This window comes from Callorhinchus milii, unplaced genomic scaffold (assembly GCF_018977255.1).
Source record: "Callorhinchus milii isolate IMCB2004 unplaced genomic scaffold, IMCB_Cmil_1.0 Scaffold14, whole genome shotgun sequence".
NCBI classification, from domain to species: domain Eukaryota; kingdom Metazoa; phylum Chordata; class Chondrichthyes; order Chimaeriformes; family Callorhinchidae; genus Callorhinchus; species Callorhinchus milii.
Genome location: NW_024704755.1, coordinates 12,057,195 through 12,080,428, shown reverse-complemented (window position 1 = coordinate 12,080,428; position 23,234 = coordinate 12,057,195). Strand labels below are relative to the sequence as shown.

General features: G+C 39.9%; 1 protein-coding gene across 4 annotated transcripts; it reads right to left on the bottom strand.

Annotated features, from left to right (window-relative positions):
• Window positions 1-1,214: 1,214 nt before the first annotated feature.
• ctcf (CCCTC-binding factor (zinc finger protein)) lies at window positions 1,215-22,018 on the bottom strand. Of its 4 annotated transcripts, none has more exons than XM_042340272.1 (11): window positions 21,833-22,018; window positions 15,674-16,435; window positions 12,904-13,074; window positions 9,978-10,111; window positions 8,565-8,685; window positions 7,841-7,990; window positions 6,958-7,118; window positions 5,858-6,040; window positions 5,400-5,565; window positions 3,677-3,868; window positions 1,215-2,952 (listed from the first exon to the last, which is right to left on the bottom strand). In XM_042340272.1, the coding sequence occupies exons 2-11, from the start codon at window positions 16,428-16,430 to the stop codon at window positions 2,795-2,797; spliced, it is 2,193 nt and encodes a 730-aa protein (XP_042196206.1). In that variant the 5' UTR covers window positions 16,431-16,435; window positions 21,833-22,018; the 3' UTR covers window positions 1,215-2,794. The 4 variants fall into 4 exon arrangements, with proteins under 4 accessions (XP_042196206.1, XP_042196207.1, XP_042196205.1 ...); XM_042340273.1 differs by lacking the exon at window positions 21,833-22,018 and adding an exon at window positions 21,185-21,418; XM_042340271.1 differs by lacking the exon at window positions 21,833-22,018 and adding an exon at window positions 20,859-20,902.
• Window positions 22,019-23,234: the final 1,216 nt, after the last annotated feature.

Sequence of the window (23,234 nt, the reverse complement as noted above, 5' to 3'; positions counted from 1 at the left end):
CCTGGAATTGAACTCAGGTCTCTCGCTTGCAAAGAGAGTGCTCTAACCACTGAGCTACAGGACTCCACTTGAGATACATAATAATAATAATAATCCTTGCATTTGAAAGGAAACTTGCCCAAGGTTTCGCCCTGCCTGGAATTGAACTCAGGTCTCTTACTTGCAAAGCGAGTGCTCTAACCACTGAGCTACAGGACTCCACGATTGCTTACACGAGGAGACTTTACTGAAGGGTGTAACATAAATGCTTCATGTTGTCTCGCTCGGATTTGTCAAAACTACAGCAGGTATTTTTCAACACTCGAATTAAGGGCACTGTATAAATGCAAATTGTTTTTATCCAGAGTTGTTACGGTATGGAATGCACTGCCTGAAAGGGAAGCAGATTTGATAGCTTTCAAAAGGGAATTGGATAGGTACTTAGAAAAAAATTGCAGGGCTATTGGGTAAGAGCAGGGGAGTGGGACTAGTTGGTAGCTCTTCCAGAGCCGGCACAAATGGCCTCCTTCTGTGCTCTTAAGAGTTTATGATGCTGTATTTGCTAACATGGACTCTACCCAATTTACTTAATCCAAGGTAAATTTCTGTATGAATGTTCTTTGATCTAAAGTGCAAATCAAGTGAGTCTTGGACTTTTATCCATTGCTCCACCAAACCTGCTTTTCAGAAAAAAAAAGCTGCACCCAAAAGGGCCAAACTGCACAGAAACATTATATCCCAGGGCGTATTTAATCTACGTGTAATTCTTACCGTTATCACCTTTAATTCAATCCCAAATTAGTTATTTATCCAACTTTTTTAAAAAAACAAGAGTTAAACTTCCATTACAGCACACAAATGATCCGGAGAAAAATACAACTAGTAATACAAGCAAGTTTCTTGTGAGGATTTTTTTGGGGATCGGGCAGATTTTTTCTTCATTTAGCCAGAAATGTAACCCTTATGGCCTTTCTCCAAATTGCTTTCAATCAAAACAAGTTACAGTTGAAACAAAGCCCTCAGAATGTAAAACAAAACGTTTAATATTTCAGGAGGATTATGTTTCTTATGCTTATTGTGTTCTGACCCACAAGCAGGCATGAAATTGCATGCTGTAAGTGTCTATGTGTTTTTTGCCACCAATTTTATGGTAGTCAAAATGTCAAGAGTATGCATGTTCAAACCAAAAGTGCAAAGCACTCCTATCAAATCCATGCAAATAAAACACACACTGGTGAAAGGCAGGTAAATGTTTTATTTACCAGCTGTACAGCACTACATTAAATGCTTACCCTAGCTTTCACAACCCCATTTGAAGAGTATTTTTTTTACATCGTTTCCTCATCAGGCTCACTCCCTTTCCTTCACTAAAACAGTACAGCTAATACAAAAAAAATAACCCAAAGAGCTAACAAAAAAGGGGGCAGAAAGCAGATTTAATTGCAATTCACCTAGAACAGAAAAGTTTCAAGTTGAGTCAGCAAATAGTTTACATTTTCTGACATACTTTTGTGGCACAACTTCCATATCTGAAACAGCGAAAATTGCTTTTAAACTTCACATTACTTTATTTTGCAACACAAAGCACAAATGTATATAATTACTCACTCTTCAAAACTCTGCCTCGTCCCAGTTTTAAAGGGTTTAGTTAGTTCCATTACGCCTGCTTACAAATACATCTTCAGATACATAATACCAGGTTCAGTGAAGCAAAAAAGTGGGAGACAACCAAACTATAGTGAAAATATAGGTAATTAAAATTTACAACATTAAAATCTGTAAATTTAAAGGGATTTGTATTATGCTGTGAATGTGCTCATTACAATTTGACATTTTTCTGCTCTGAACAGCTTAATATGCAAATTAATTTTTACATGATTCTGCACATATTCACAAACACTGAAGAGTTTAACTCTTTCTGTGACAAATGTAATTTGTAAACGTCTCAAGCAGTGGTTAAAATGTTACTCTCCTGCACTTTCTGATACATAATCACTAGAAAAGATTAAAATGTAAAAAAGTTATCTACAACAAGCATGACCATTTGTTTCTGAGATGCTCTGTACAAAAAAAAGCGAACACATAACAACCGTCAGTGTTACTATGGATGGTCAGTTGTAAAATAATTCATATGTGGCTTGAACTTAATTTAACAGTAACACAATGATTTTTCAAATCGCTGATTTGCATTCTCAAGACGGCCAATTACAGCGGAAGAAAACAGAAAGATGAGTATTGCCATCTAATAATTGGGTTGCACAAAGAATCGACTAGACTTCCAAAAATTCACAATTCTCCAGTATTTAAAGTTTACTACAAGTCAAATTTCCACCTGCCCCACTCTTAAGTATTCGCAGGTTGGTATGGTAAAAATAGCCTATGTTCTTTGCAACATATATATATCACAATGTTTTGTGCCATTGGAAAACAATTTCCCCATTTTATTATGCAAAAGAGCTACGGCACAAATACTGTACACAATTGTTATCAGAGGGCAGGGACTAGTTCACTGCTCTTTGTGTACATAAACTGTACAAAGCATCTCATGGTATACCATTTCAGTACTGAGAAACATTCAGAAAAAATTGATTGGGTACAATTTCAACAAATAAAACAGAATTTCTGATTCATAAATAGCATTCTATGCTATAAAAAGGATATCTAGTCTATAGTCATTGTAGCTTCCTGGATGAGAATTCCTCTCTAGTACTCAGGTTAAATGGTCTAAATCATTTCATATAAGCATGTGTCAAAGCAAAAATACATGTTATCTTATTCAGCAGGGCCATATCATTTCATGCCTGGCCTTCCTCCATCACCGGTCCATCATGCTAAGAATCATCTCAGGTGTAATATCTCCATTCTGGGCCTCGATGCCCGCTTGCACCTGCACATCATCAGCATCCGGTTCTTTTTTTATCTCAACAATGATGTTTTCAATAGTTGTACTTGCTTGATCTACCGGATCTGCTCCTGTTCAAATGAAGCGTAGTAAGGTTCAAGTTAAGAATTGAAGCAGATGATAAGGCAGGTGAAAAGCAAAGAAAGGAAAAAAAACATCAGCACCAATGTTGATTACAGCCACCGTTGGAAGTGCACATCCGCACGGACAGGGGTGTAACAGCCTTGAAGTTTGAATAGCCAGCAAAGCAGTAGCCATTCTGACACATGGGTGAAGTACTAAAAGCTCACTGCCCCCACCCACCCCAAACCCCATCAAGACACATATTGTCTTGCAGTATATTGCAGTGTTTGCGTAAATTGGGATGGATGGGAAGATGTCATCCAAACAATTAAAATTTAGCTCAACCATTTAGTTTAAAATTTAGTTCAACTATTATTCTCATAATAATAATCTTTATTTGGAAATTTGAAAGACAGTTTCCATAAAAATATTTGATTTGATGTCTGTGTGAGTTTGTCCAGATTTATTCTTCCTTACAGGGAAGGAGCTAACTGAAATCTGCAACCTATTATCGTACGTTGAGATGAGTGACATGAGCCTGCTTCTTATCTTTAGACAGGACTAATGCAACGTTTCACTTAAGAGAAGTTCTCTCAAACAAACCAGTTACCAGAAAGCAAAAGCCCTAAGTAGATTTACTCTGAATTAGATGTATGGGCAAATCTAACAATGAAACCAACTGAACTATAGCATAATCTCAAACTCAAGGAAGATTTCCTGGAGCTTTATTACCTGAACTTTTATTGGACTGAATAACTTTGCCAGGTGGTCTGCCTCTTCGTTTTTTGGCTGGCGGAGGTGGGACAGTTTCTTCAACTGGCAATTCCTCAGATTCTTCTATCTCTGGTTCAATCTCAACAGATTCATCATCTCCATCATCATCATCATCGTCGTCTCCATCAAGTTCTGGTTCTGCATTATCCTCTGCAAAATATAGTGTAAACTTAGGAAATGCATTTTAGTGCTATTGTAAGACAATAGTTAAATCACCCCCAGCCATAGTACCGTTGTTAAAATACTGGAATTTGGTTTTAATAAATCCTTTTTTGTAATAAATCCTTCTTTTAAAATCCTTTTTGCAAAATGGATGCATCTTTCTCAGAGGAACAACAAATTCCAAGATTACCTATAGTTAAATAAATGCCCTGGATTTGGATATAGGGAGTACAATTTCCAAGTTTGCAGATAATTATGTGCTAGAAAAAGTAGTAAACACCGAGGAGGATAGTAGCAGACTGCAAACTGACATAGACTGACTGGTAAAATGGGCAGACAAGTGGCAGATGAAGTTTAATGTGGAGAAATGCAAAGTGATGCATTTTGGAAGGAAGAATGAGGAGAGGCAATATAAGCTGATGGTAGAATCTTAAAGGGGGTAAAAGAACAGAGAGACCCGGGGGTTCATATAAGTAAATCTTTGAAGGTGGCAGGACAGGTAGATAAAGCTGTTAAAAAAGCATACGCATTACTAGGCTTAGGGGCTTAGAATCCAAAAGTCAGAAAGTTATGATGAACGTTTATAAAGCACAGCTAGAGTACTATGTTCAGTTCTGGGCCCCACACTTTAGGAAATATGTCAAGGCATTGGAGAGGATGCAAAGGAGATTTACCAGGATGGTACCAGAATGAGGGACTTCAGTTATCAGGAGAGGCGAGAGAAACTAGGATTATTCTCCTTGGAGTAGAGAAGGTTAAGAGGAGACTTAATAGAAGTTTTCAAAATTATGAGGGGATTCGATAAGGTAAACAAGGAGAAACTATTTCCACTGGCGGGTGGGTCTGTAACCCGAGGACACCGATTTAAAATAGTTATTAAAAGAAACAGAGGGAAGGTGAGGAGATTGTTTTTATATAAACAAGTTGTTTGGATCTGGAATTCACTACCTGTAAGGGTGGAGGAAGCCAATTCGATAACAGCGTTTAATAGAGAAGTACATAATTATTTGGGGAGGACAAATTTGCAGGGCTATGGGGAGAGCGGGGGAGTGGGATTGAATAGCTCTTTTCACAGAGCCAGCACAGACGCAATGGGCCGAATAGCCTCCTTCTTTGCTGAATAATTCTATGATTACGGATTTTACTTTGAACAGCTACAGTAGAGATTTAGGGAAGTTTAGGGAACTTTTCCAACCTAGGAAACAAATTTGATTTGAGTTGGTATTTGCAAGGTGACCAATGTAAACAACCATCAGCCTGAAGTTACTTTAATCTGATTTTGAGTAAATATATTAGCCAGTTGTGTCAGTGATCATGGAAAAGTGTGGGAAGGGAGGGAAGAAGACAAGAAAGGAAAAAACAATTTTAGATTAGAAAAAAATATTCACCTCAAGATTTAAAAAAATTAAAAAAGACCATTTCCTGATACTCAACGAGAAAAACTCATCTGGTTACAGGTTTTCAAATGAAATCATCCACTCAAATCATCGGTAATCCCGTTACAAAAGAAGCATCTTACCACTATCAGAAGAGTCGCCTCTCTTCGATTGCATTTTCCGTTTCCTCCCGCGTCCCTTCCCCTTTTTGCGTTCCACAACATCTTCACCGTCATTTCCCGGCCCAGAGCAATTCTCTGCATGTTTAGTCATTGTGTTCTGCAAAGGTATGTTGCATAAATGCTTATGCTGCAGGTCACAAAAATCAAAGCACTTCACTGGATTCCATTATTTCTAATAAATTAAATTGTAAACAGCACAGAAACTGGGAACCCATGTATTAATAATAACAAACCCTAGTTATCTCTAAACTCTGGTTAAAATCGAGGAAACTAAGTAGAAAAGAGCAATTATAGAACAAAGTAAAACATTTTTTTTAACCTTTATGTACTATTCAGACTAAGTTTGGTTTACAATAAATGTTCAGGTCATTTGAAACACCAAATCAAACAGTTTTTTGTGAATTAAAAATTTCGCGCACCTTACGAGTAAATGCTTTCCCACACTTTGAGCACACAAAAGAAGCAGGGATAAAATTTGGGTCATGGTAACGTTTGAAGTGCATATCCAGGAGTTGCTTCTGCCGAAAGGTCTTTTCGCATTTGCTGCACGAATAAGGTTTCTCTCCAGTATGAGTCCTCTTGTGCATCACCATGTGACGTTCCTTAAAGGAAATCAGACATTTTTCATTAATGTGCGTGCAACAACCAATAGTTTTAATATAACCATCATAAGGTATTGATTCTCTCCCCCAGCTTAATCTACTAGTATGGAAAAAAAAATACTTGGCTAGATATGAATTATTTGGTGCTGTAAAAACAGCCACAAACTGACATTTCTGTCATGTAAAAAAAACTCAAGGCAATGGAGTAAGAAACCCTATTAGTATGCACTCTACATATACCAGGTACATCTGTTATTGGGCAGACAAGGTTCCTACTATCTTTGAACAATGTGATTTACCAAACAATAATAGTTTGGCAATATTACTGGGAATTCACATCAGTAAACAGCTTACTTATGCAATGTTCAGTTCAAAACTAGAGAAAGGGGGCTTCTAGAATCATTTGTTTTCTTAAAATAATTCTTCCAGTCACAAATAAGTTCCATGTCCTGTAGCTTGGAGTCGTGAAGCTTAGTGGTTAGAGCACTCACCTCGCAAGCAAGTGATCTTGGGCTAGATTCCCAGCAGGGCGAAATGTTGGGCAAGTTTCCGAACCCCACACGCCTGTTTACCTAGCAGTAAGTAGGAACCTGGCTATTAATCTATTGGCAGATCGTTTTTCCAGGGGTAAATAATTCCATTAAAAAAAAAAATTGGTCACTCAATCCACAATTGTTTGTGGGGCAGTGCTGTGCACAATTGGCTGCCGCATTTCGCCCACAAAATATAAGGTCAATTCACTTTACAGTATATTCTGTGAAGCTCTTTAAGACGTCTCGAAGACATGATAAGGCGTCATATCAAATGCAAGGATTATTATTTATTGTATTAAAACAGGTTTCATCTATTACATGTATAAAATTAAAATGTTTGTCCTCCCTTCAGTAAGTAAAACTACTGTTCTTTAGCAACAATACCTGTTTGCATGCATAGTCACAAAGTTCACATTTGAAGCGTTTCTCATTCTTGTGAGATTTTTGGTGCTGTATGAGGGCATATCGCTCATGGAACACGGCATCACAATAACGACACTTCTTGCCGGACTCGAGATAGGAATGCTGTTTTCTCAGATGGACACCTGACGAGGGGATTAAAAAAAGGAAGTTTGAAAAGAATAAACAAATGCCTCTTTTACAGCACAAGTAAACATGTATTTTGTTGATTTCTGAAAACAAAATGTGGAACAAGTGGCTTAAGTATCTTTTCACATCCGGCTCGAGTCCTATCCAAATTGTTGACAAACTCAAATGGATGATCAGAACGAAGATAAAATGTGTATGTACAATAATCCATAGCACAAAACTATTCATGATTGGTACTAATACTCAGAAAGGAAATAAGGAACACTGGCATAGGAAATGGAATAGTCTCACTGATGCAATCAAAAATTGCTTTCTGAAGTTGGGAATTGAGGGATTATTACCCTGATCTACATTGGAATATTTGACTGTTGGTGCAAGGAATGTTAAAATGTTCTATTTCCCAATATTTCTGAATGACATGGATCCAGCCTATTCAAACAGATAACTGCAAGGAGACTAAAATAAAGTAGCATTGAGAATTGATAAATTCATGTAATTAGAATTGTAAAGGAAACCCAAAATATTTCAGTGTTAAATCTGTAGGCTCCTCTTATTATAGCATGGTTTCGCACTCTCCCATCCGATGACTAAAAGGTGCATCTCGTTTCTACGTTGGTCTACATTACCTTTACTTAAAATGCTTAAATATTACGACTCACTTGACCACCAAACAGGTGGTTAACAGAACTACAGAAATTATATTTTACAAACCACTTACCCAAATCACTTTTTCTGGCAATAACAGTGTCACAATGCGGACAGTGAAATTTAGCCACATTCTCTGTGTGCTTCTGTAAAATGTGCATCTTCATTGTGCCACTCTGAGTGAAACGAGCGTGGCAGATGTAGCATTCATATGGCTTCTCACCTAGTTTAGAAATTCACACTTTAACATTCTATCTTATCTTATCTATTCCACATAAAAACATTTTGAAAAAGAAAAAAAACTGAGAAAAAAAATAAACATGAAACAGGGAGAATTAGAGATTCACACACAAAACTTTCATTCAACAATTTTCATAATGGTTTCATTTTTTTTTTGGGGGGGAAGATAACATTTTAAAATGTATTGTTCATATTAAGTCAAAATCAATTTTAAGTTAAAATCAAGTGAACTAGCAACACAAACTCTTGCCCAATGTTAGGAAATTTTCCAATGGCCCATTAATAGATACCATGTGATACTAAGCTAGAGACTAGTAAAGTCTTTGGTTCAGTATTCTGTGCTGAGTTGGGGTTGAAATCCTGGGAATCCCGGTACTGGGATCCCATATGGTAATGGTGTTCCCCAAATCCTGGGATTCATCGAAGAGAAGGGGCAGAAGTGAGGGATATTCACAAATGTCATGGGTAGTCTACGTCACTGTACAAAAGCATTTATCAAAAATAAATGTATGATTAAACTTCAATGAGAACAAACGACAAGCTGTAGATTACAATACCAGAGTGGGTCCTCATGTGCCTTTTCAGTTTGTAGGTGTCTCTGCTGGCATAGCTGCACAGACTACATTGGAATGGACGCTCTCCAGTGTGGGAACGGATGTGGCGCTTTAACTTGCTTACCTGCAATAACCAATTTAACAACCAGTTTTTATTACAACTCAAATCAGTTAAATATCCAAGCACTGGAAAAATAGAATGGTTTTAAGACTTCTGTCCAAATTAAGGTTCCATAATTGAAAAATACTTAAACATTTGCACCTTTAAACAGAAAAGCTATAAGTTACAACATTATCTGGGAAATAAAAGCACAAATTAGAACTTTTTGATGCATTGCTATCAGGTGCTCTTCCAGATCATTAAAGTAAACTACATTTAAAAAGAGAAATACAAAGGATTTAATAAAGGTTCTAAGTATTCAAAGTGATTTTCACAATCATAACTTTAAGAATGAAAACTCATTCAAGTCAAAAATGAAATATTAAAACATTATTGTGTCAGTCTGGCTCAGTTGGTAGCATTCTCGCCTTCGAGTCAGAAGGTTGTGGGTTCAAAGCACATGCTGGAACTTGGAACTCAGTCTAAGCTGACACTCAAATGCAGTGCTCGGGATGTGTTGCATTGTTAGCGGTGCTGTCTTCATAAAAGTTTTATGAGGGGCTGTGAATAATTATTCAAAATCCAAAGACCCAGCAAATCAAGTCCCTTGAGATTTCATTTTAAAAGTCTATAATCAATTATACTGCCCGAGCTAAAGCATATTGCAGAGCAGACAGGTAAAACCACCTAAGTATAACTCCTCCATACAATTTTGAGTTCTACTTTGTCTTTCAACACAATTATTAACATCACTCCCAATTAGAAAATTTACTGATTGTAAATCGTTGTAACATGTACAGGGTTGGGGAGGGTCTAGGTAGGGGAGGAGGTAGAAGAGAGAGGAAGGGGGCAAGGATATTCTACGCTAAAAGTACGATACATGTACTTTTTCCAACTGTGCCTGGTTCAGGTGAAAATTAATGATTCCATGGTATTTTTTTGAAAAGAGAAGGAAGCTTCCAGGCAACAATTCATTTCATGGTGCTTTGCAGGTTGTACCTGTGAGCAAATCAGCATTGTGGCATTAGCCTACAAATTACAGTCACTACAATTGACAGAAAATCATGCAATGCACTTTGAGACATTCTTCCGACATGAAAAGAGCTACTGTTATAACAGGATGATTATTATGACATTTCGATTTCACAGGTGAATGAATTTACCTCAACAAATATTTAATGTAGAACTGTGGCACTTAGTAAACCTAATGCAAAATCTACTCTATATAGAGTAATAATAACCATCCTGGCATTTGACATAGCGCCTTATCAGGCGGTCGAGACATCTCAAAGCGCTTCAGAGGATACACTCCTTACCTCCACACTGGCATAGTCACACATAGAGCACTTGAATGGCTTCTCATGGGTGTGTTTGTAACGACGGTGCCTTACCAACTCTCCACTAGTCACAAATGCCATATCACAGTCAGGACATTTATGTGGTTTAGTACCTACGAAGAATAAACAAATTAACTAAAATTCCCCAAAATAGTATCAGGGTTGTTTTTATAACCATGAACAACAACAAAATTACATTTGTAAAGCGCTTTCACGTCGGGAGGACGTCCCAAGGCACTGAATAGTCGGGGATCAGGACCTGAGTGTGGGGTGGGCAGGGTTGGGACGCAGGAGGGCAGAGAAGTAGGAGGGCGGCTGAAGGCACGGTCGAAATGGAGGGTCTTGAGTCATGCCTTGATGGAGCTAATGGTCCAATACATTATGAAATAACATACTGGACTCCACTTCAGGAACTTGTACATTCAAAAGTCTATTTAGCCAATCCCTGTCAAGAGCAAAGCGTCAGTGAAGAATACCCACTAACTTGTACAAAGCAGAGTAATGAAAATAGCTAAGGAATCACCAGAGGTAAAGAAGTGTATACCTTTTAGAATTGTGACAGTTTAGAAAAAGTAATCTTTGGTTGGGGAAGCTGTTTTTGATCTCTTAAACAGGATAATAATCCTTGCATTTTAATATATCCTTGCATTTTGATATAGCGCTTTTCACTTCAGGAGGACGTCCCAAAGCGCTTCACAGAACAAACTGTAAAGTGAATTGACTGTATATTTGTGGTCGAACGCGGCAGCCGATTGCGCACAGCAATGTCCCACAAACAGTCGTAGATTGAAAATGACCAATTTATTATTGTTTTTGGTTTTGGAGGGATTATTATTAGGCGCTGTGTGGAGTAAGGAAACTTGCCCAAGGTTTTGCCCTGTGCCTGGAATTGAACTCAGGTCTCTCGCTTGCAAAGCGAGTGCTCTAACCACTGAGCTACAGGACTCCAGGATAAGACAGGGCCGAGTTACTTCATTTATATTCCACAGCATTTATCTCTCACAGAAATGCAAAGAAAAACTCAAGAACTAAACCACTAGATAACCACAACCATTAGGGTTTAAGGTGTCCCAAATACACCCTGGGCTGACGTGTGGTACCACCACTATAATTTCCCTTTCAACATACATTATCCTTGCAAATCATTCCCATTTCAATTCTACATACCCAGGCAGTAAAACATGGGCATAGCCCAATGGCTGAGGTGGTAAATTGTTGACACTTCTACAATCCTCACGCAACCGAACCAGCAAGTGTAGATCAGGAAAAGGATCCCACTCTAGGGATTTATTTTCCTGCTCATACTTCTGTGAGGTCTTGAGATCAAAACCCTCAGAGAAACGACACAATTCAATCTTTCCCTTGAACAGTTAATTTATTCTTTTGGGAATAGTGTTATATCTTACCTTACTAAGCCAGTTCAGAGCCTTGGGGTTTTGTTTGACCCTCAACTATCCTTTCTACCCCACATCTGTGCCATGAACTGCTGTTTCAATCCCACCTCCGCAACATCGCCCGGCTCTACCATTGTCTCACACCACAGCCGATGAAACCCTCATACATGCTTTCATTGGAGAGGCTTGACTAAGCAAACTCCTTGCTAGTCAGCCTCCCCAAACCCTTCCTCCATAGGCTGCAGATCATCCAAAACTCTTCAGCCCAGGTCCTCTCCTGCACCAGGATGCATGATCCTATCACACCCACCCTCGCCCGACTACACTGCCTTCCCATCACACAGAGGATACAGTTCAAGATCCTGGTCCTCACCTTCAAAGTACTCCATGGTCTTGCTTCCCACTACCTCTGCGACCTCCTACTCCCCTACCATCCTGCTCGTTCCCTCCACTCAGCAGGCTTCGGCCTGTTTCACGTCCCCCACCTTGCTCGCCCCACTATCAGCGGGTGGACCTTCCGCCACTCTGCCCCCACCCTCTGGAACTCCATCTCACAGTCCCTCCACCCCGCCCCCTACTTAGCCTCCTTCAAGACCCATCTCAAGACCCTCCTTTTCGTCCATGCTTTCAATCACCCTGCTTCCCCATCTGCCCTCCCCAATCCTGACCCCCGGCTCGGGTCCGAAACGCTGAATGTCCAGCGCCTTGGGATGTCCTCCCGGCGTGAAAGGCGCGATACACATGTAATTTTGTTGTTACAAAAAGGAAAAAGAACAAATAACAAATAAGATCATTTAAAGCAGCCAAAGATCATAAGATCAAGCACATGTGATGCAAATTGAAACCTTTTGTTTTTAACGAGAACCAAAGGAAAGCATTCAATGTCTTCTGATAGTATGTTAGAATCATTAATTATTAAGTAGTTACACATTAAAAGAAGAGTTGTTCTGCAGATTCAGCCACAAGCTACAGTGGCTTTCATAATTTCCTGTATTATATGTAAGAGAAAAGTATCACCCCTACCTCACCCCTCCCCCATGCTCGGGTCCTGACCCCTAACTGTCCAGCGCCTTGGGACGTCCTCCCGACGTGAAAGGTGCTCTATAATTGTAATTTTTTTGTTGTTGTTGAGAAACTTACTCTTAGTAGTATGCTGAAGGGCCATCAACATCTAATTACTCTTGTTTAATGGTCTTAAAAAAGTTAATAATAATGCTTGTATTTGATAAGTGGCGATAAGTGGCATTAAATTGAAATGGAAGACATGATTTTAGCAAAATTGTACAATTGGGATACCAAAATGCCCAAACGAGGTAACGAGTATTACTGGGAAAAATACATTGGAAAATGTTCCACTTTGAAAGCAAAGCAGTTTTCAAACTTCAGGGTCAAAACAAAGATCAATTAATACAAGCAACTGGGTATTGGAAAAAAAACTGTCTTTAAAAGAAAAATCCTAGACATCTTATTTTTATATTCACATTTCAGATACAGTTAAAACAGTTTGTTACCTGTGTGCGTGTTGAGATGGTTTCTCAGCAGAGTCACTGTTCGAAAAGCTCTACCACAGAGATGACATTTATGCGGCCGTTCATCAGTGTGGCTTTTCATGTGACGATCTAGGTTAGAACGCCTTGGACAAGTATAACTGCACAACTCACACTGGAATGTCTTCTTTACGCCTGGAGATAGATAATTACACAACAATTTATTACATTTTCCCTCTAGATATTACAGCAATCTTCTGAGAAAGAGAAAACAGTTCCATCTATTAGTTTTTATTATGAACAACTTATTACATTTCCCGATCATACAATTTTGTTACCAAGAGGAGACCTGGTCAACACTATTTCACATGCCATTTGCAAGTGGACAAAATGACCCTCCCTCAAAGATCTTCACCGTCCATTCAGCAAAGCAAATGGCCTGCACTTTTCCATAATCCTCCAGATAACCAGGCCAGTACCACCAGATTATACATTTCTATTTATAGACCAATTAAAAAGGCCAGAGTGCAAATGACTTCATAAAGTCAAACAGATAAAAAAANGATTTAATGTCAACACATGCAGGAGGCTAGATGAATAAGGAAAAGAGGGTGCAGTTAAGTCAAGCAGACAGGAATCATCAGATTTATCAAAATGAGTGTCAGAAAAATCAAATAAAGCAAGAATTTTTTTCTTTTTTTACAAAGTTACTGAATAATGTGGCACATCACATCTTAATAATACATTTCATGTAAATGAAATTTGACTACATCTTACTTTTACTAACAACTAACCTGACCAAGTAATTACATTGTCACATTAATTTAAAACTCTTCTTTGGTGCCAAACTGTCGAAACCTTGCGTCATACAAAGAAAAATCACAATAACTAAAGATTTGGCCTCGATGTTCACTGCAAGTCAGAAACTTCTAGCACATTCCTATAAGACTGGGCTTCTTCAAACTGACCTTGTATAGATAAATGTCCAGAGAATCTGGACAAGTTTTTTCAACAACAATAGTCAGTGCTGCACCTAGCTTTAAAATAAAAAAAATGTATAACTTCATTACTTTATGGATTGTACATTAGATGTCCCTTCTCTGCCAAATTATTTAAGCAGACATAGCATTTTCATTTTGTGCAATGAACAAAACTTCCAGTAGGTGTCTCTGTTCCCAACAGCAATGAACATGTGGTTAGATATTACAACTGGGGTTTGCAGAATTAGGTCTGAATAGTTTTAACTGCACTACCAACCATTTTTTTCCTGTTTATTCTACTTCAAATCAGTCAACCGATTTATCATTCTAACATACACACGTAAATATTATACGAGAACAACAAAGTGGAACTTCTGAAAAAAATAATTATCATTAAATATAGATTTTGGCCAATTGTTAAGTATTTTTCCCAACCAAAAATAATCAACGAGAAACACCTCACAGGCACCCATTATGAGATCGAGGTCAAAAAATAATTTATTTTTGTGTCTCTCCGCCCCACAAAAACAGGTCAACTGACGATCAGGTCAGTGGAGAATCAAGTGTGGAAATTTATAGTTGTGACCTACTCCACACCCTCTAATCCTGTAAAATTTCACTCCCACAAAAAATGTCCTATTGCAATTGTAACAATTCATTTCTTCACATGATATTGAAATCATATTTTGAAAATGCTTAAACTTCTAAAAATGATCTATAAAAAATTCTATTTCTAACAGTTAAGAGAAACACGACTTGCTGCAGTCATTGAAAGATTCAGGACACTGCTGTTGAGTCACTTAATGTACAGTTTTCCTTGCATGTACAATTTTACTCAATGTTACTATGGTTTTTGCATTCTACTATTCTGAGAAGACCATGTCCTAATTAGATTTGAAAACTTTCTCAAGTAATAGATAGATGACCATATTTCCAGTTTTTAATAAGGTTATTGCAAAAACAGTGATTTGCCACATGGATGTGGCAACACTTGCAGCTGGGCCAGTTGGGAATCATTGTTGAAGCACTCCCTCAAGTAAAACTGAGTTGAACTACTTGTGTATTTCCTGGCAACTGATTCAACAGGTAAATCACAGTAGGGAGTAGGGTATTCGGCCATGGTCCATTGGGAAACTTGGTACAACTTAGAGAAAAAACAAAAAAGCTAACTTATAAAATGTCTGATGGGATTGAAGCAAAGATTACCATCTAAAAATTGAATCAGGCTCCGGCTCAACTTCGGTCCAATGTAATTTAGAAATCTATAGTGCCATGACTGGACCAATGTGGAACAATTTGCAATGACTTGTGCACGTTATTCAAAAACAGATTTCCCCCTTTCCTCAATAGCTAATGGATAGGTGCATTACATGTTGGCAACAGATCAACCTTTGCCTACAGATCAGCTACAAGCGCTGAGATGGTCATTCTCAACTAGAAGTAAGGATACCCATCTTTACACTAGTGTTCCCTTTCACCCCATCCTGCCCTGCCCTTGGTAGGAAATAGAAACAGCCAGGATGAGAGAAGACTGGATAAATAAAGAATGATCAGTTTGGACAAAGCGGAGGAACCTCCTCACATGAAACTGTCATGTGTCATGCAGCATAATTTATCACTGTTAGAGATGGAAGGGGGATGGAAGGGAAGGAAAAGATCATTTACTTCAGACAGTAAAATAGAATATATATTTCTCCTTTAATCACTAAAGCGACCCTAGTCGCAGTTTTAATACTTTCGACTTACTCATCTTTGAAACAAACTGGACTTGTGACTCTGTAAATTAATTTGGAACCCAACACAATACACTATACCTTTCTTTTTTATCTTCATTGGTTTTGGAGGTTTCATTGTACCAACGGCCTTCTCCACATTAACCTCTGAAAGCAATCCCTCCTGCTGCTCCTCCTCAAAGTCATAAACAGACAAATCAACATCTTTGGAGTCGTCCACCTTGTAACGCAGTTTGTTCTTCTTTTTTTTGACTTTTTTGACCGGTGGTTGGTAATCAGGATCCTTTTGCCAAGGACCAGAAGAAGCGTCATCATCCTGTACTTGTATTGCTCCATCTTCTACTGTCTCCACCTCACCATTGGCACCCACTTTCACAACCTGAAAGCCTTCTGGTAGGGGAAGGGTGTGACATATTACAGGCTCTACTTCCTGAAGTTCATCTTTAGGGGCTTCATTTTCATAGTTTCCCTGGAGTTCATCAATGCTGCTTTGGGCCACTTGCACCAGCTGTAATTCACCAAGATTTATTGGCTGCTCTTCCATGTTCACTACCTGCAGCGTAATAATCTGTGTGTCATCCACAGTTTCTGATTCATGAGTAGTGCCCTCAATTGGCTGCTTCATTTGGAGTAGTGTAGTGTCCAAAGGCTGCATCATTACCACTTGCATGTTGCTGTTCACATCTTGTACTACCTCACCACCCTCTGGCTCTTTCTGCTGTCCATCAGAATCTTCTTGTTGTCCACCTTCTCGACGTCTTTGATAGGTCTTGTGTTCTTTGACCTTCGTAAACATCTCCGACTCCTCCACAGTAACATTTTCTGACTCTGTCGCCATCACAACTGAAAATTAAATTTAAAAAAGTGACAATGCAGAATTTTGTTAACTCTATTAAGACCTTATAGGGTCCCATTTAAAGCTAATCTGGCAAAGGTACCATTGATTCATTTCATTGGTACTGCTTACAAATCTCTCTTATCTATTGCTGAAAACCTACTGAAGAAAAAGCACTTAACTGTTTGCCCACATTCTCATTTTCTGAGCCAATTCATAACCAAGGTGTCCACAACCATTTGATTGTTTAATAGGAAGGCGTGGCAGCATAATTAAAATTTCTTCTAAACAACAAAAACTCCGCAAAGCAGGTTATCTACCTACTCTCTCAGACCATAGATAATTCCATAACTTAATAGATCTCAGTAGGACAGGACATCTAGCAAACAAACTAGGGGTGGAGAGATGAGAAAGCGGAAACAGAGACAAGACAATGGAAACAATTCTCAATTACATTGTCATTTTAGTAAGGAATCAAACCCTGCTCCCCTACTACAAAAAAAGGAGGAAAAATGTTGTAAGTTGGCAATTTTTAAATAAACTGCCTGTACGTGCCAGTCCTGAAGTTGAGGCCAGAGGATTTCAATTCAGTAATAAATCTCTCATGATTTCTGCCTATGCTTTCAGCTAATTTCAAGATAGGAAACCTATAGTGCTGTAAATTTATCTCATCTTGTCTAAACTCTGCAGTAATCATTTACTTCCCCCTCATGCAAGAGTAAGTGGGTAGTTTTTGAACACCAATGTTTGAAGTTGTATTCATAATGTCACAGCTTTTACAGTTAAAAGTCCATTTTTCCTTCTAAATTGTAATATGTCTGGATGGTATAAAGGTTCACAAATCCAAAAGATGCAATGTGCACATGCAGCACACTTGTTATCCGGTAATTAAAAAAGGAGCAAGATATTACAACCAAATACAGGAGTACTTAAGATGACTATTTTTATCAGAAGGCCTAGATCTATGACCGACATGATCCAGTTTCTTAATTCTCCACAAGTATTTTAATGAAGGTATCATTTATCTTCAGTGCATACCAAAGCAGTTTTTGAACCAATATAACCTCAGTTTTATGAGCCCTTGGATTGTATTTTTTAAAAAGTAAGCCTTTTATCTGAACCTTTAAAATAACCCAGAATAGGTATATACTGAAGTTGATTTTTTTAAAAAGAAAATGGCACTTTGTATGATAATCAGTTTTCTTAATAATTACATTTTATTAGAGAAACTATTTGCTGTAATGATCTCAAGTCAGTGATCTTATAAAAGTGGAGTTTCTAAAAATGTAATCTTTTTCATAAACACTACTTATGAGGTATACATTTGTAAAATTATTCTGAATTGAGCAAAGGTGGCACTTTTACTGGTGCAATAAAGGTATTCAACAGTTCTCCACTCATACAACCTTGCTGACACTCCACAACTTTCACTGACATGAAATACATTTAGCAGTTCTCAGATGGGTACCTTTGATGCAAGTTAGTCTTATTTAGAATCATTATACTCTCCACTCAAGAATTTAAGATAGCAAAATTAAATAATTTATTGGGGATAATTTTTCACTTAGAGGCCAAATTTAGGGCTGTATGTTAGATCTTTTAAAAATATTGCAAAATGTATTATTTTGTTATTTTAAAAAAATCTGCCTTCATTAGGATAGGTTGTGGTCCTACCAAAACCCACTAAATAAAAGCATAATGTTTTTTGTACCATTCCTTAGCCCCAGTAATAATTTACCATTCCTTAATCCCAGTCTGTTTCATTTCCACTTCCCATATCAGTCACCTATAGTCTATTTTTCCAGTGTCACCACTTAATAAGTATGAATTGCAATTAATATTCCATAAGTATAGATATCATTCTGAATTAACTAGAAACACCCACAAGAAAATAAAAAAAAACACATGCATGATGACTTGTGACAACTTGCGTCTGTCCCGCAAGGTAACGTCTCAGAGCACTTAAAAGACTTAAGAACACACATTTGAGGTTCCAACACACTGTAATGGGTTAGCACTTCAATTCATACTCAGCCCACATAAGTGAGATGGGAATTTCTGTGCTGACTACAATGTCCTATGTAATGGGAATATGGATAGCTTCAACTACCAAGTATATGCATGCAAACTCACAAATTAAACTAGCATTAAATTAATAATCTCACTGGAAAAATGGACTATGGGTGACTGATGTGAGATGGAAAAATGAATTAGACTGGGATTATGGACTGGTCATTTGTTAATGGGGCTGAGGCACATTGATTAGGTAGACTAGGAACCTGGCATGGATTCAAGGAACCATCCCATTGAGATGTTCAGCTAAGCTCTCATATTTATCATGTCATCTCAGTTTTATTGATGACATCATAGTTTTTCATTCTCCCATTTTTAAAAAAAAATTAACGCTAGCAACCCAGCTATTATACTAGTATTTTCATGTATGTAGCAAATGTTTCACCACCTGCATTTTGCATTTCATTACCCTATTTTGCAGATACCCAAGGTTGTTCATTCTGGAAGACTAAAGGTTGAAAAGAACCATCTTGTTTGTGTCCATGATTTTTAATGGAATATTTTCAAAAAATAAATTTGTAGAATCAATTTGTAATTAACTGCAAAAATTACAATAATTTGTGCTAATTTAACAGTATTCACTTAAGAAGAATATCTCAAAATGACTTATAGTGGGATCTTAAGATAGGGGGCAGGTGACCAAAAGGGTAATCAATAAGACAAATCGTCTTTAGACAACAACAACAACAAAATTACATTTGTATAGTGCCTTTCACGTCGGGAGGACGTCCCAAGATGCTGGACAGACAGAGTTACGGACCCAAGCTGAGGGTCGGGGATGGGGGAGGGCAGGGGTTGGAAGCAGGAAGATTGAAAGGGAGGGTCTTGAGGTTGGTCATGAAGGTGGCGAGATGGAGAGAATGCGAGATGGAGTTCCAGAGGGTTGATGCAGAGTGGCTGAAGGTCCCCCCCCCACCCCCGCGCCGCTGGGACGAGCAAGGCGGTGGACATGAAGCAGGCCGGAGCCCGCTGGACAGAGGGAACGAACAGGGTCGTAGGGTGTTAGGAGGTCGGAGAGGTAGGGGGGAGCAAGACTACGGAGTGCTTTGAAGGTGAGGACCAGGATCTTGACCTGTATCCTCTGTGTGATGGGAAGCCAGTGGGCAAGGATGGGGGTGATAGGGTCACGGAGCCTAGTGCAGGAGAGGACCCAGGCTGCAGAGTTCTGGGTGATCTGCAGCTTGTGGAGGGAGGAGTTGGGGAGGCCGACAAGCAGTGAGTTTGCATAGTGAAGCCTTGATGTAATGAAGGCGTGTATGAGGGTTTCGGCAGCCTTCAGACAGAGTTTGAAAGACAGAGGGAGGGGAGATGGGCAAAGCAGAGGAATGCCTGGAGTGCTCTAAAGTGGCTGATTGCTCACCCACCTATGATGGGCTGAAGCATGCAGGGGGCAGGCATGAAACAAACCAGAATTGGTGTGTGTGTGTTTGGGGAGGGGGTTGGAGAAAGGCACAGCCTTTGAAGTCAAGGATGACGAACTTTAAGTCGATTCATTGGGGGATAAGAAATCAGTGTAACCTAACGAGGATAGGGGTAATACGCACATTGAATCTTGTGCAGGGAAGGACGGGGACTGCAGAGATCTGGATATTCTGGAGGGTGGGCCGGGAGACCAGAGAACCGGGTGGTGGGAAAGTCGAATCTGGGGGCAACAAAGTTGTGGGTGAGGGGTTCAGCTACGTTGGGGTTGTGATAGTGTTGGAGGTGGGAAACAAGCAGATATTAATTAAAGCAAATTTTGTCAGATCTGGATGAAAGGTTCAAAGGAGTTGGGGTGGGACAAAACACCAAGGTTCCAGATAAGGCTCCATGAGTTGGGAGTGAATAACCAGGAAGGTCGCTATAGTCAGCACTTAAACCTGAGCAGGATAGCCACAGTTGGTTGCGGTTGAGTTGAACAAAGTTAATGCTCGTCATGGGTATTGTACATTAAAAGTGACGGCTGTTATATAATGCAGTAGTTACTGCCTATGTCCATTTCTGTAAACATTCATATCAAAATGGGTGGAGTACCCACTTTCAATAACGCTTAAACACAATGTAGATGCTCTATTGACAGTACAACACAGTAGCATTTAAACTGGCTGTTTTTAAAGAAAAAAACTGCAGCACTGTTGCCAGTATAAGTTGTTTTCAAATAAACATACATATTATACTTAAAAGCAATTTGGCAACAAAGTTTTAGAAAACTTAACTTTTTTGCATTCAAGCCTACTTTAAAATATTAAAATTCGGTATTTTACTTTGCAATCGTTTTGATTTCGAAATCGTATTTAACTTCGGACCGATTTCTGTACTTTGACAGCTTCCTGAATGTTGCCATAATGCTAACATTTTTGCGCCAATTTAATTAGATACCATTTGGCACACCAGGACCCCATCAAATGTGCTTGAGCGAGCCTTAACACCGAAGAAAACACACCGAGGCCACACTGAAAACGAATTCCCTTTTTTTTTCGTGTTTTTTTTGATAGATACGATGTATTCGCAATCAAAATGAGACGACGTTGCAGTTTACCCCACACACACCCCCCCCCCACCAAAAAAAATATAAATCTTGTCATTTTTTTAAAAAAAGAAACAATTAAAACAAGTTCCTCAAAACACACAACTACTCTTTTTTTTTTCGCGTGTGTGCGTGTTTTAAAAAAAAAGGAACAGGGTTCCGATTCCGATGACATTACTTGTAGATTAAAGATCGCAAAGCTTCATTAAATTCTGCCCCGTTTGCCTAAAATGGCGACGAGATGGAGGGTGATAGCATATGTTTCAATTTTCCTGTCGAAGCTGCTCCTCCGCTCAGCCCCGATTAGAAATACCCGCCAGTATTCCCGTTTCCGATCAGCCCGGTTGTAGAGGGAGCTCTTTCCATTTCCAGCCATTGAGTGGGCCCCCCTTTATGTCGAAGGGAGACACACACACAGAGGGAAAAAAAAACACGCACACGCACACAGGCTGGTGGCGGAATCGAGGAATAGGCGCTAGTCGAGCGGGGGAGAAGCGGGCGGGCGGGCGGGCGGGCGCCTCCGTCCAGAGCGGACCTCCAGACAAAAGAAAAGGCCTCGCCTTCGCCGCACACCGAACTGCCCGGTAAAAAAAAAATACCCGAACCCCGCTAACTGTCCCGTGGGCGCCGGCTGGGAATTTTAGCGGCCTCGTTTTGGGGATTTCGAGTCTCTTTAGCCGCGGGATTACAAGTTTTTCCGAGTATTTTTCTGTCTGAATAAAACGATAGAGGGAGACAAACACACCCAGCGCCGAAAAGCCCCATCGTGACACCTAGAGGCGGCACAAAGGACCTGCATTCGGCCCCTCTGACCGCTTCCACTTACATTTTTACCGTCTTTTCTTACAGTAAAAGTCCCTTTCGGTGTCTCTCGACGTCTGAATCCGGTCCCTGGCTGCCCGAAACGCGCAGAAAGCGCGGCGCGAATCGGTTAAAACGTTCCCATTAAAGCAGGGAGTAGAAAATGGCGGAGCCCCGTGTCTCTGCGCATGCCTGGCGGCTCCACAACTGTGGAGAAGGTCGCGGGGCAGTGTGGGTAGGTGGTGGCTGGGTGGGGGGTGGGGGGCGGAAAAAAGGCGCGAAGGTTTCAAAGTTAAACCGTTAATAGGGCTCGCGCCAACCGCTCAGTGCGTGACGTCTGCGAGCGGCAGAATGGCGCCTCCGTCAGCGCCCGCAGTCCCCTGACACACCAAATCGGTTTATACGGTGCACACACACACACACACAGAGCTCCAGTCAGTCAGTCACTTGTCTGGTGAGGGTTACGTTCGTGCTGAGCTGTCAAATCTCCCTCATGGAGAGTGGCAGTCCGTCCTCCCTTCTTCCCCGGGTTTAATTTTAAAGATGTCTTCCCCGCCCCACTGCACCCCACACACACACACACACACTCCCTTCACTCAATGGCGGTGAAGCACACTCCCGTGTTTTGGGTCCTGTTCTCCTCTGACCTTATTCAGGAGGCACTGCGTTATTTTCAAGTAAGAATGCAACAAACCCCCCCCCCCCACCCCCCTCTCTCTCTCTCTTCCCTGACCGTTTCCCAGACGGACAGCTCTGCTGGCACTGGCTGGGCACAGAATAGTGACCTCATTGAACAGTATGTAAAGTGGCTTATTATAATATACCGCAGTTTCAACTTAATGCGAAATGTGTTAACCGATTCGGATTATTTACAGCCTATATACTATGTGTGTGTGTGTGTATATATATATATAGAGAGAGAGAGACTAATATCGACATTACACAATGCACTCCCTGTAGGAAGGCTGCTTCCAAGTGCTTTACACATGGAGTTGGAAGGCTGAGGTGAGGTTGGAGTTCTTTGCAATGTGTTCTGAAAACAGGGTGGGGCAAAGTGGCTGAAAGCATGCTCGCTGATTGGGGAGGGGTAAAGAAGACCACAACAACTTGCACTTATATAGCCCCCACCCTCCACCGCGGGGTAGCGTCTCAGAGTGCTTAACGGTGGCGGATCCCGACTCCGAGCCAAGTGGGGGGGGTTGGGAGGTGGCCGTAAGCACGGTTGAAGAGGACCGCGGGTTTTTCTTCGCGCGCGCATACTGACAACTGCTGCGAGATGAAATCCTGGAGGGCTGTTAGCAATCGTGAAACTCTGCTAAAATGATTGTTTGCCTTTTGGAGAGAATGGGTGACATGATGAGATCTGAAAAACAGATGGATGAAATCACTTGCCCACAACGTTAACAGTAAATCCTGTGAAGCGCTTC

What these genes read in the sequence shown, in the direction of transcription:
- ctcf (XM_042340272.1), bottom strand. Translation starts at nt 16,430, where the DNA reads ATGGCGACAGAGTCAGAAAATGTTACTGTGGAGGAGTCGGAGATGTTT. An exon ending in AATGAAGATAAAAAAGAAAG is followed by an intron (nt 13,075 to 15,673) that starts GTATAGTGTATT and finishes ATCTATCTCCAG; the next exon opens with GCGTAAAGAAGACATTCCAG. An exon ending in GCACATGAGGACCCACTCTG is followed by an intron (nt 7,991 to 8,564) that starts GTATTGTAATCT and finishes TTTCTAAACTAG; the next exon opens with GTGAGAAGCCATATGAATGC.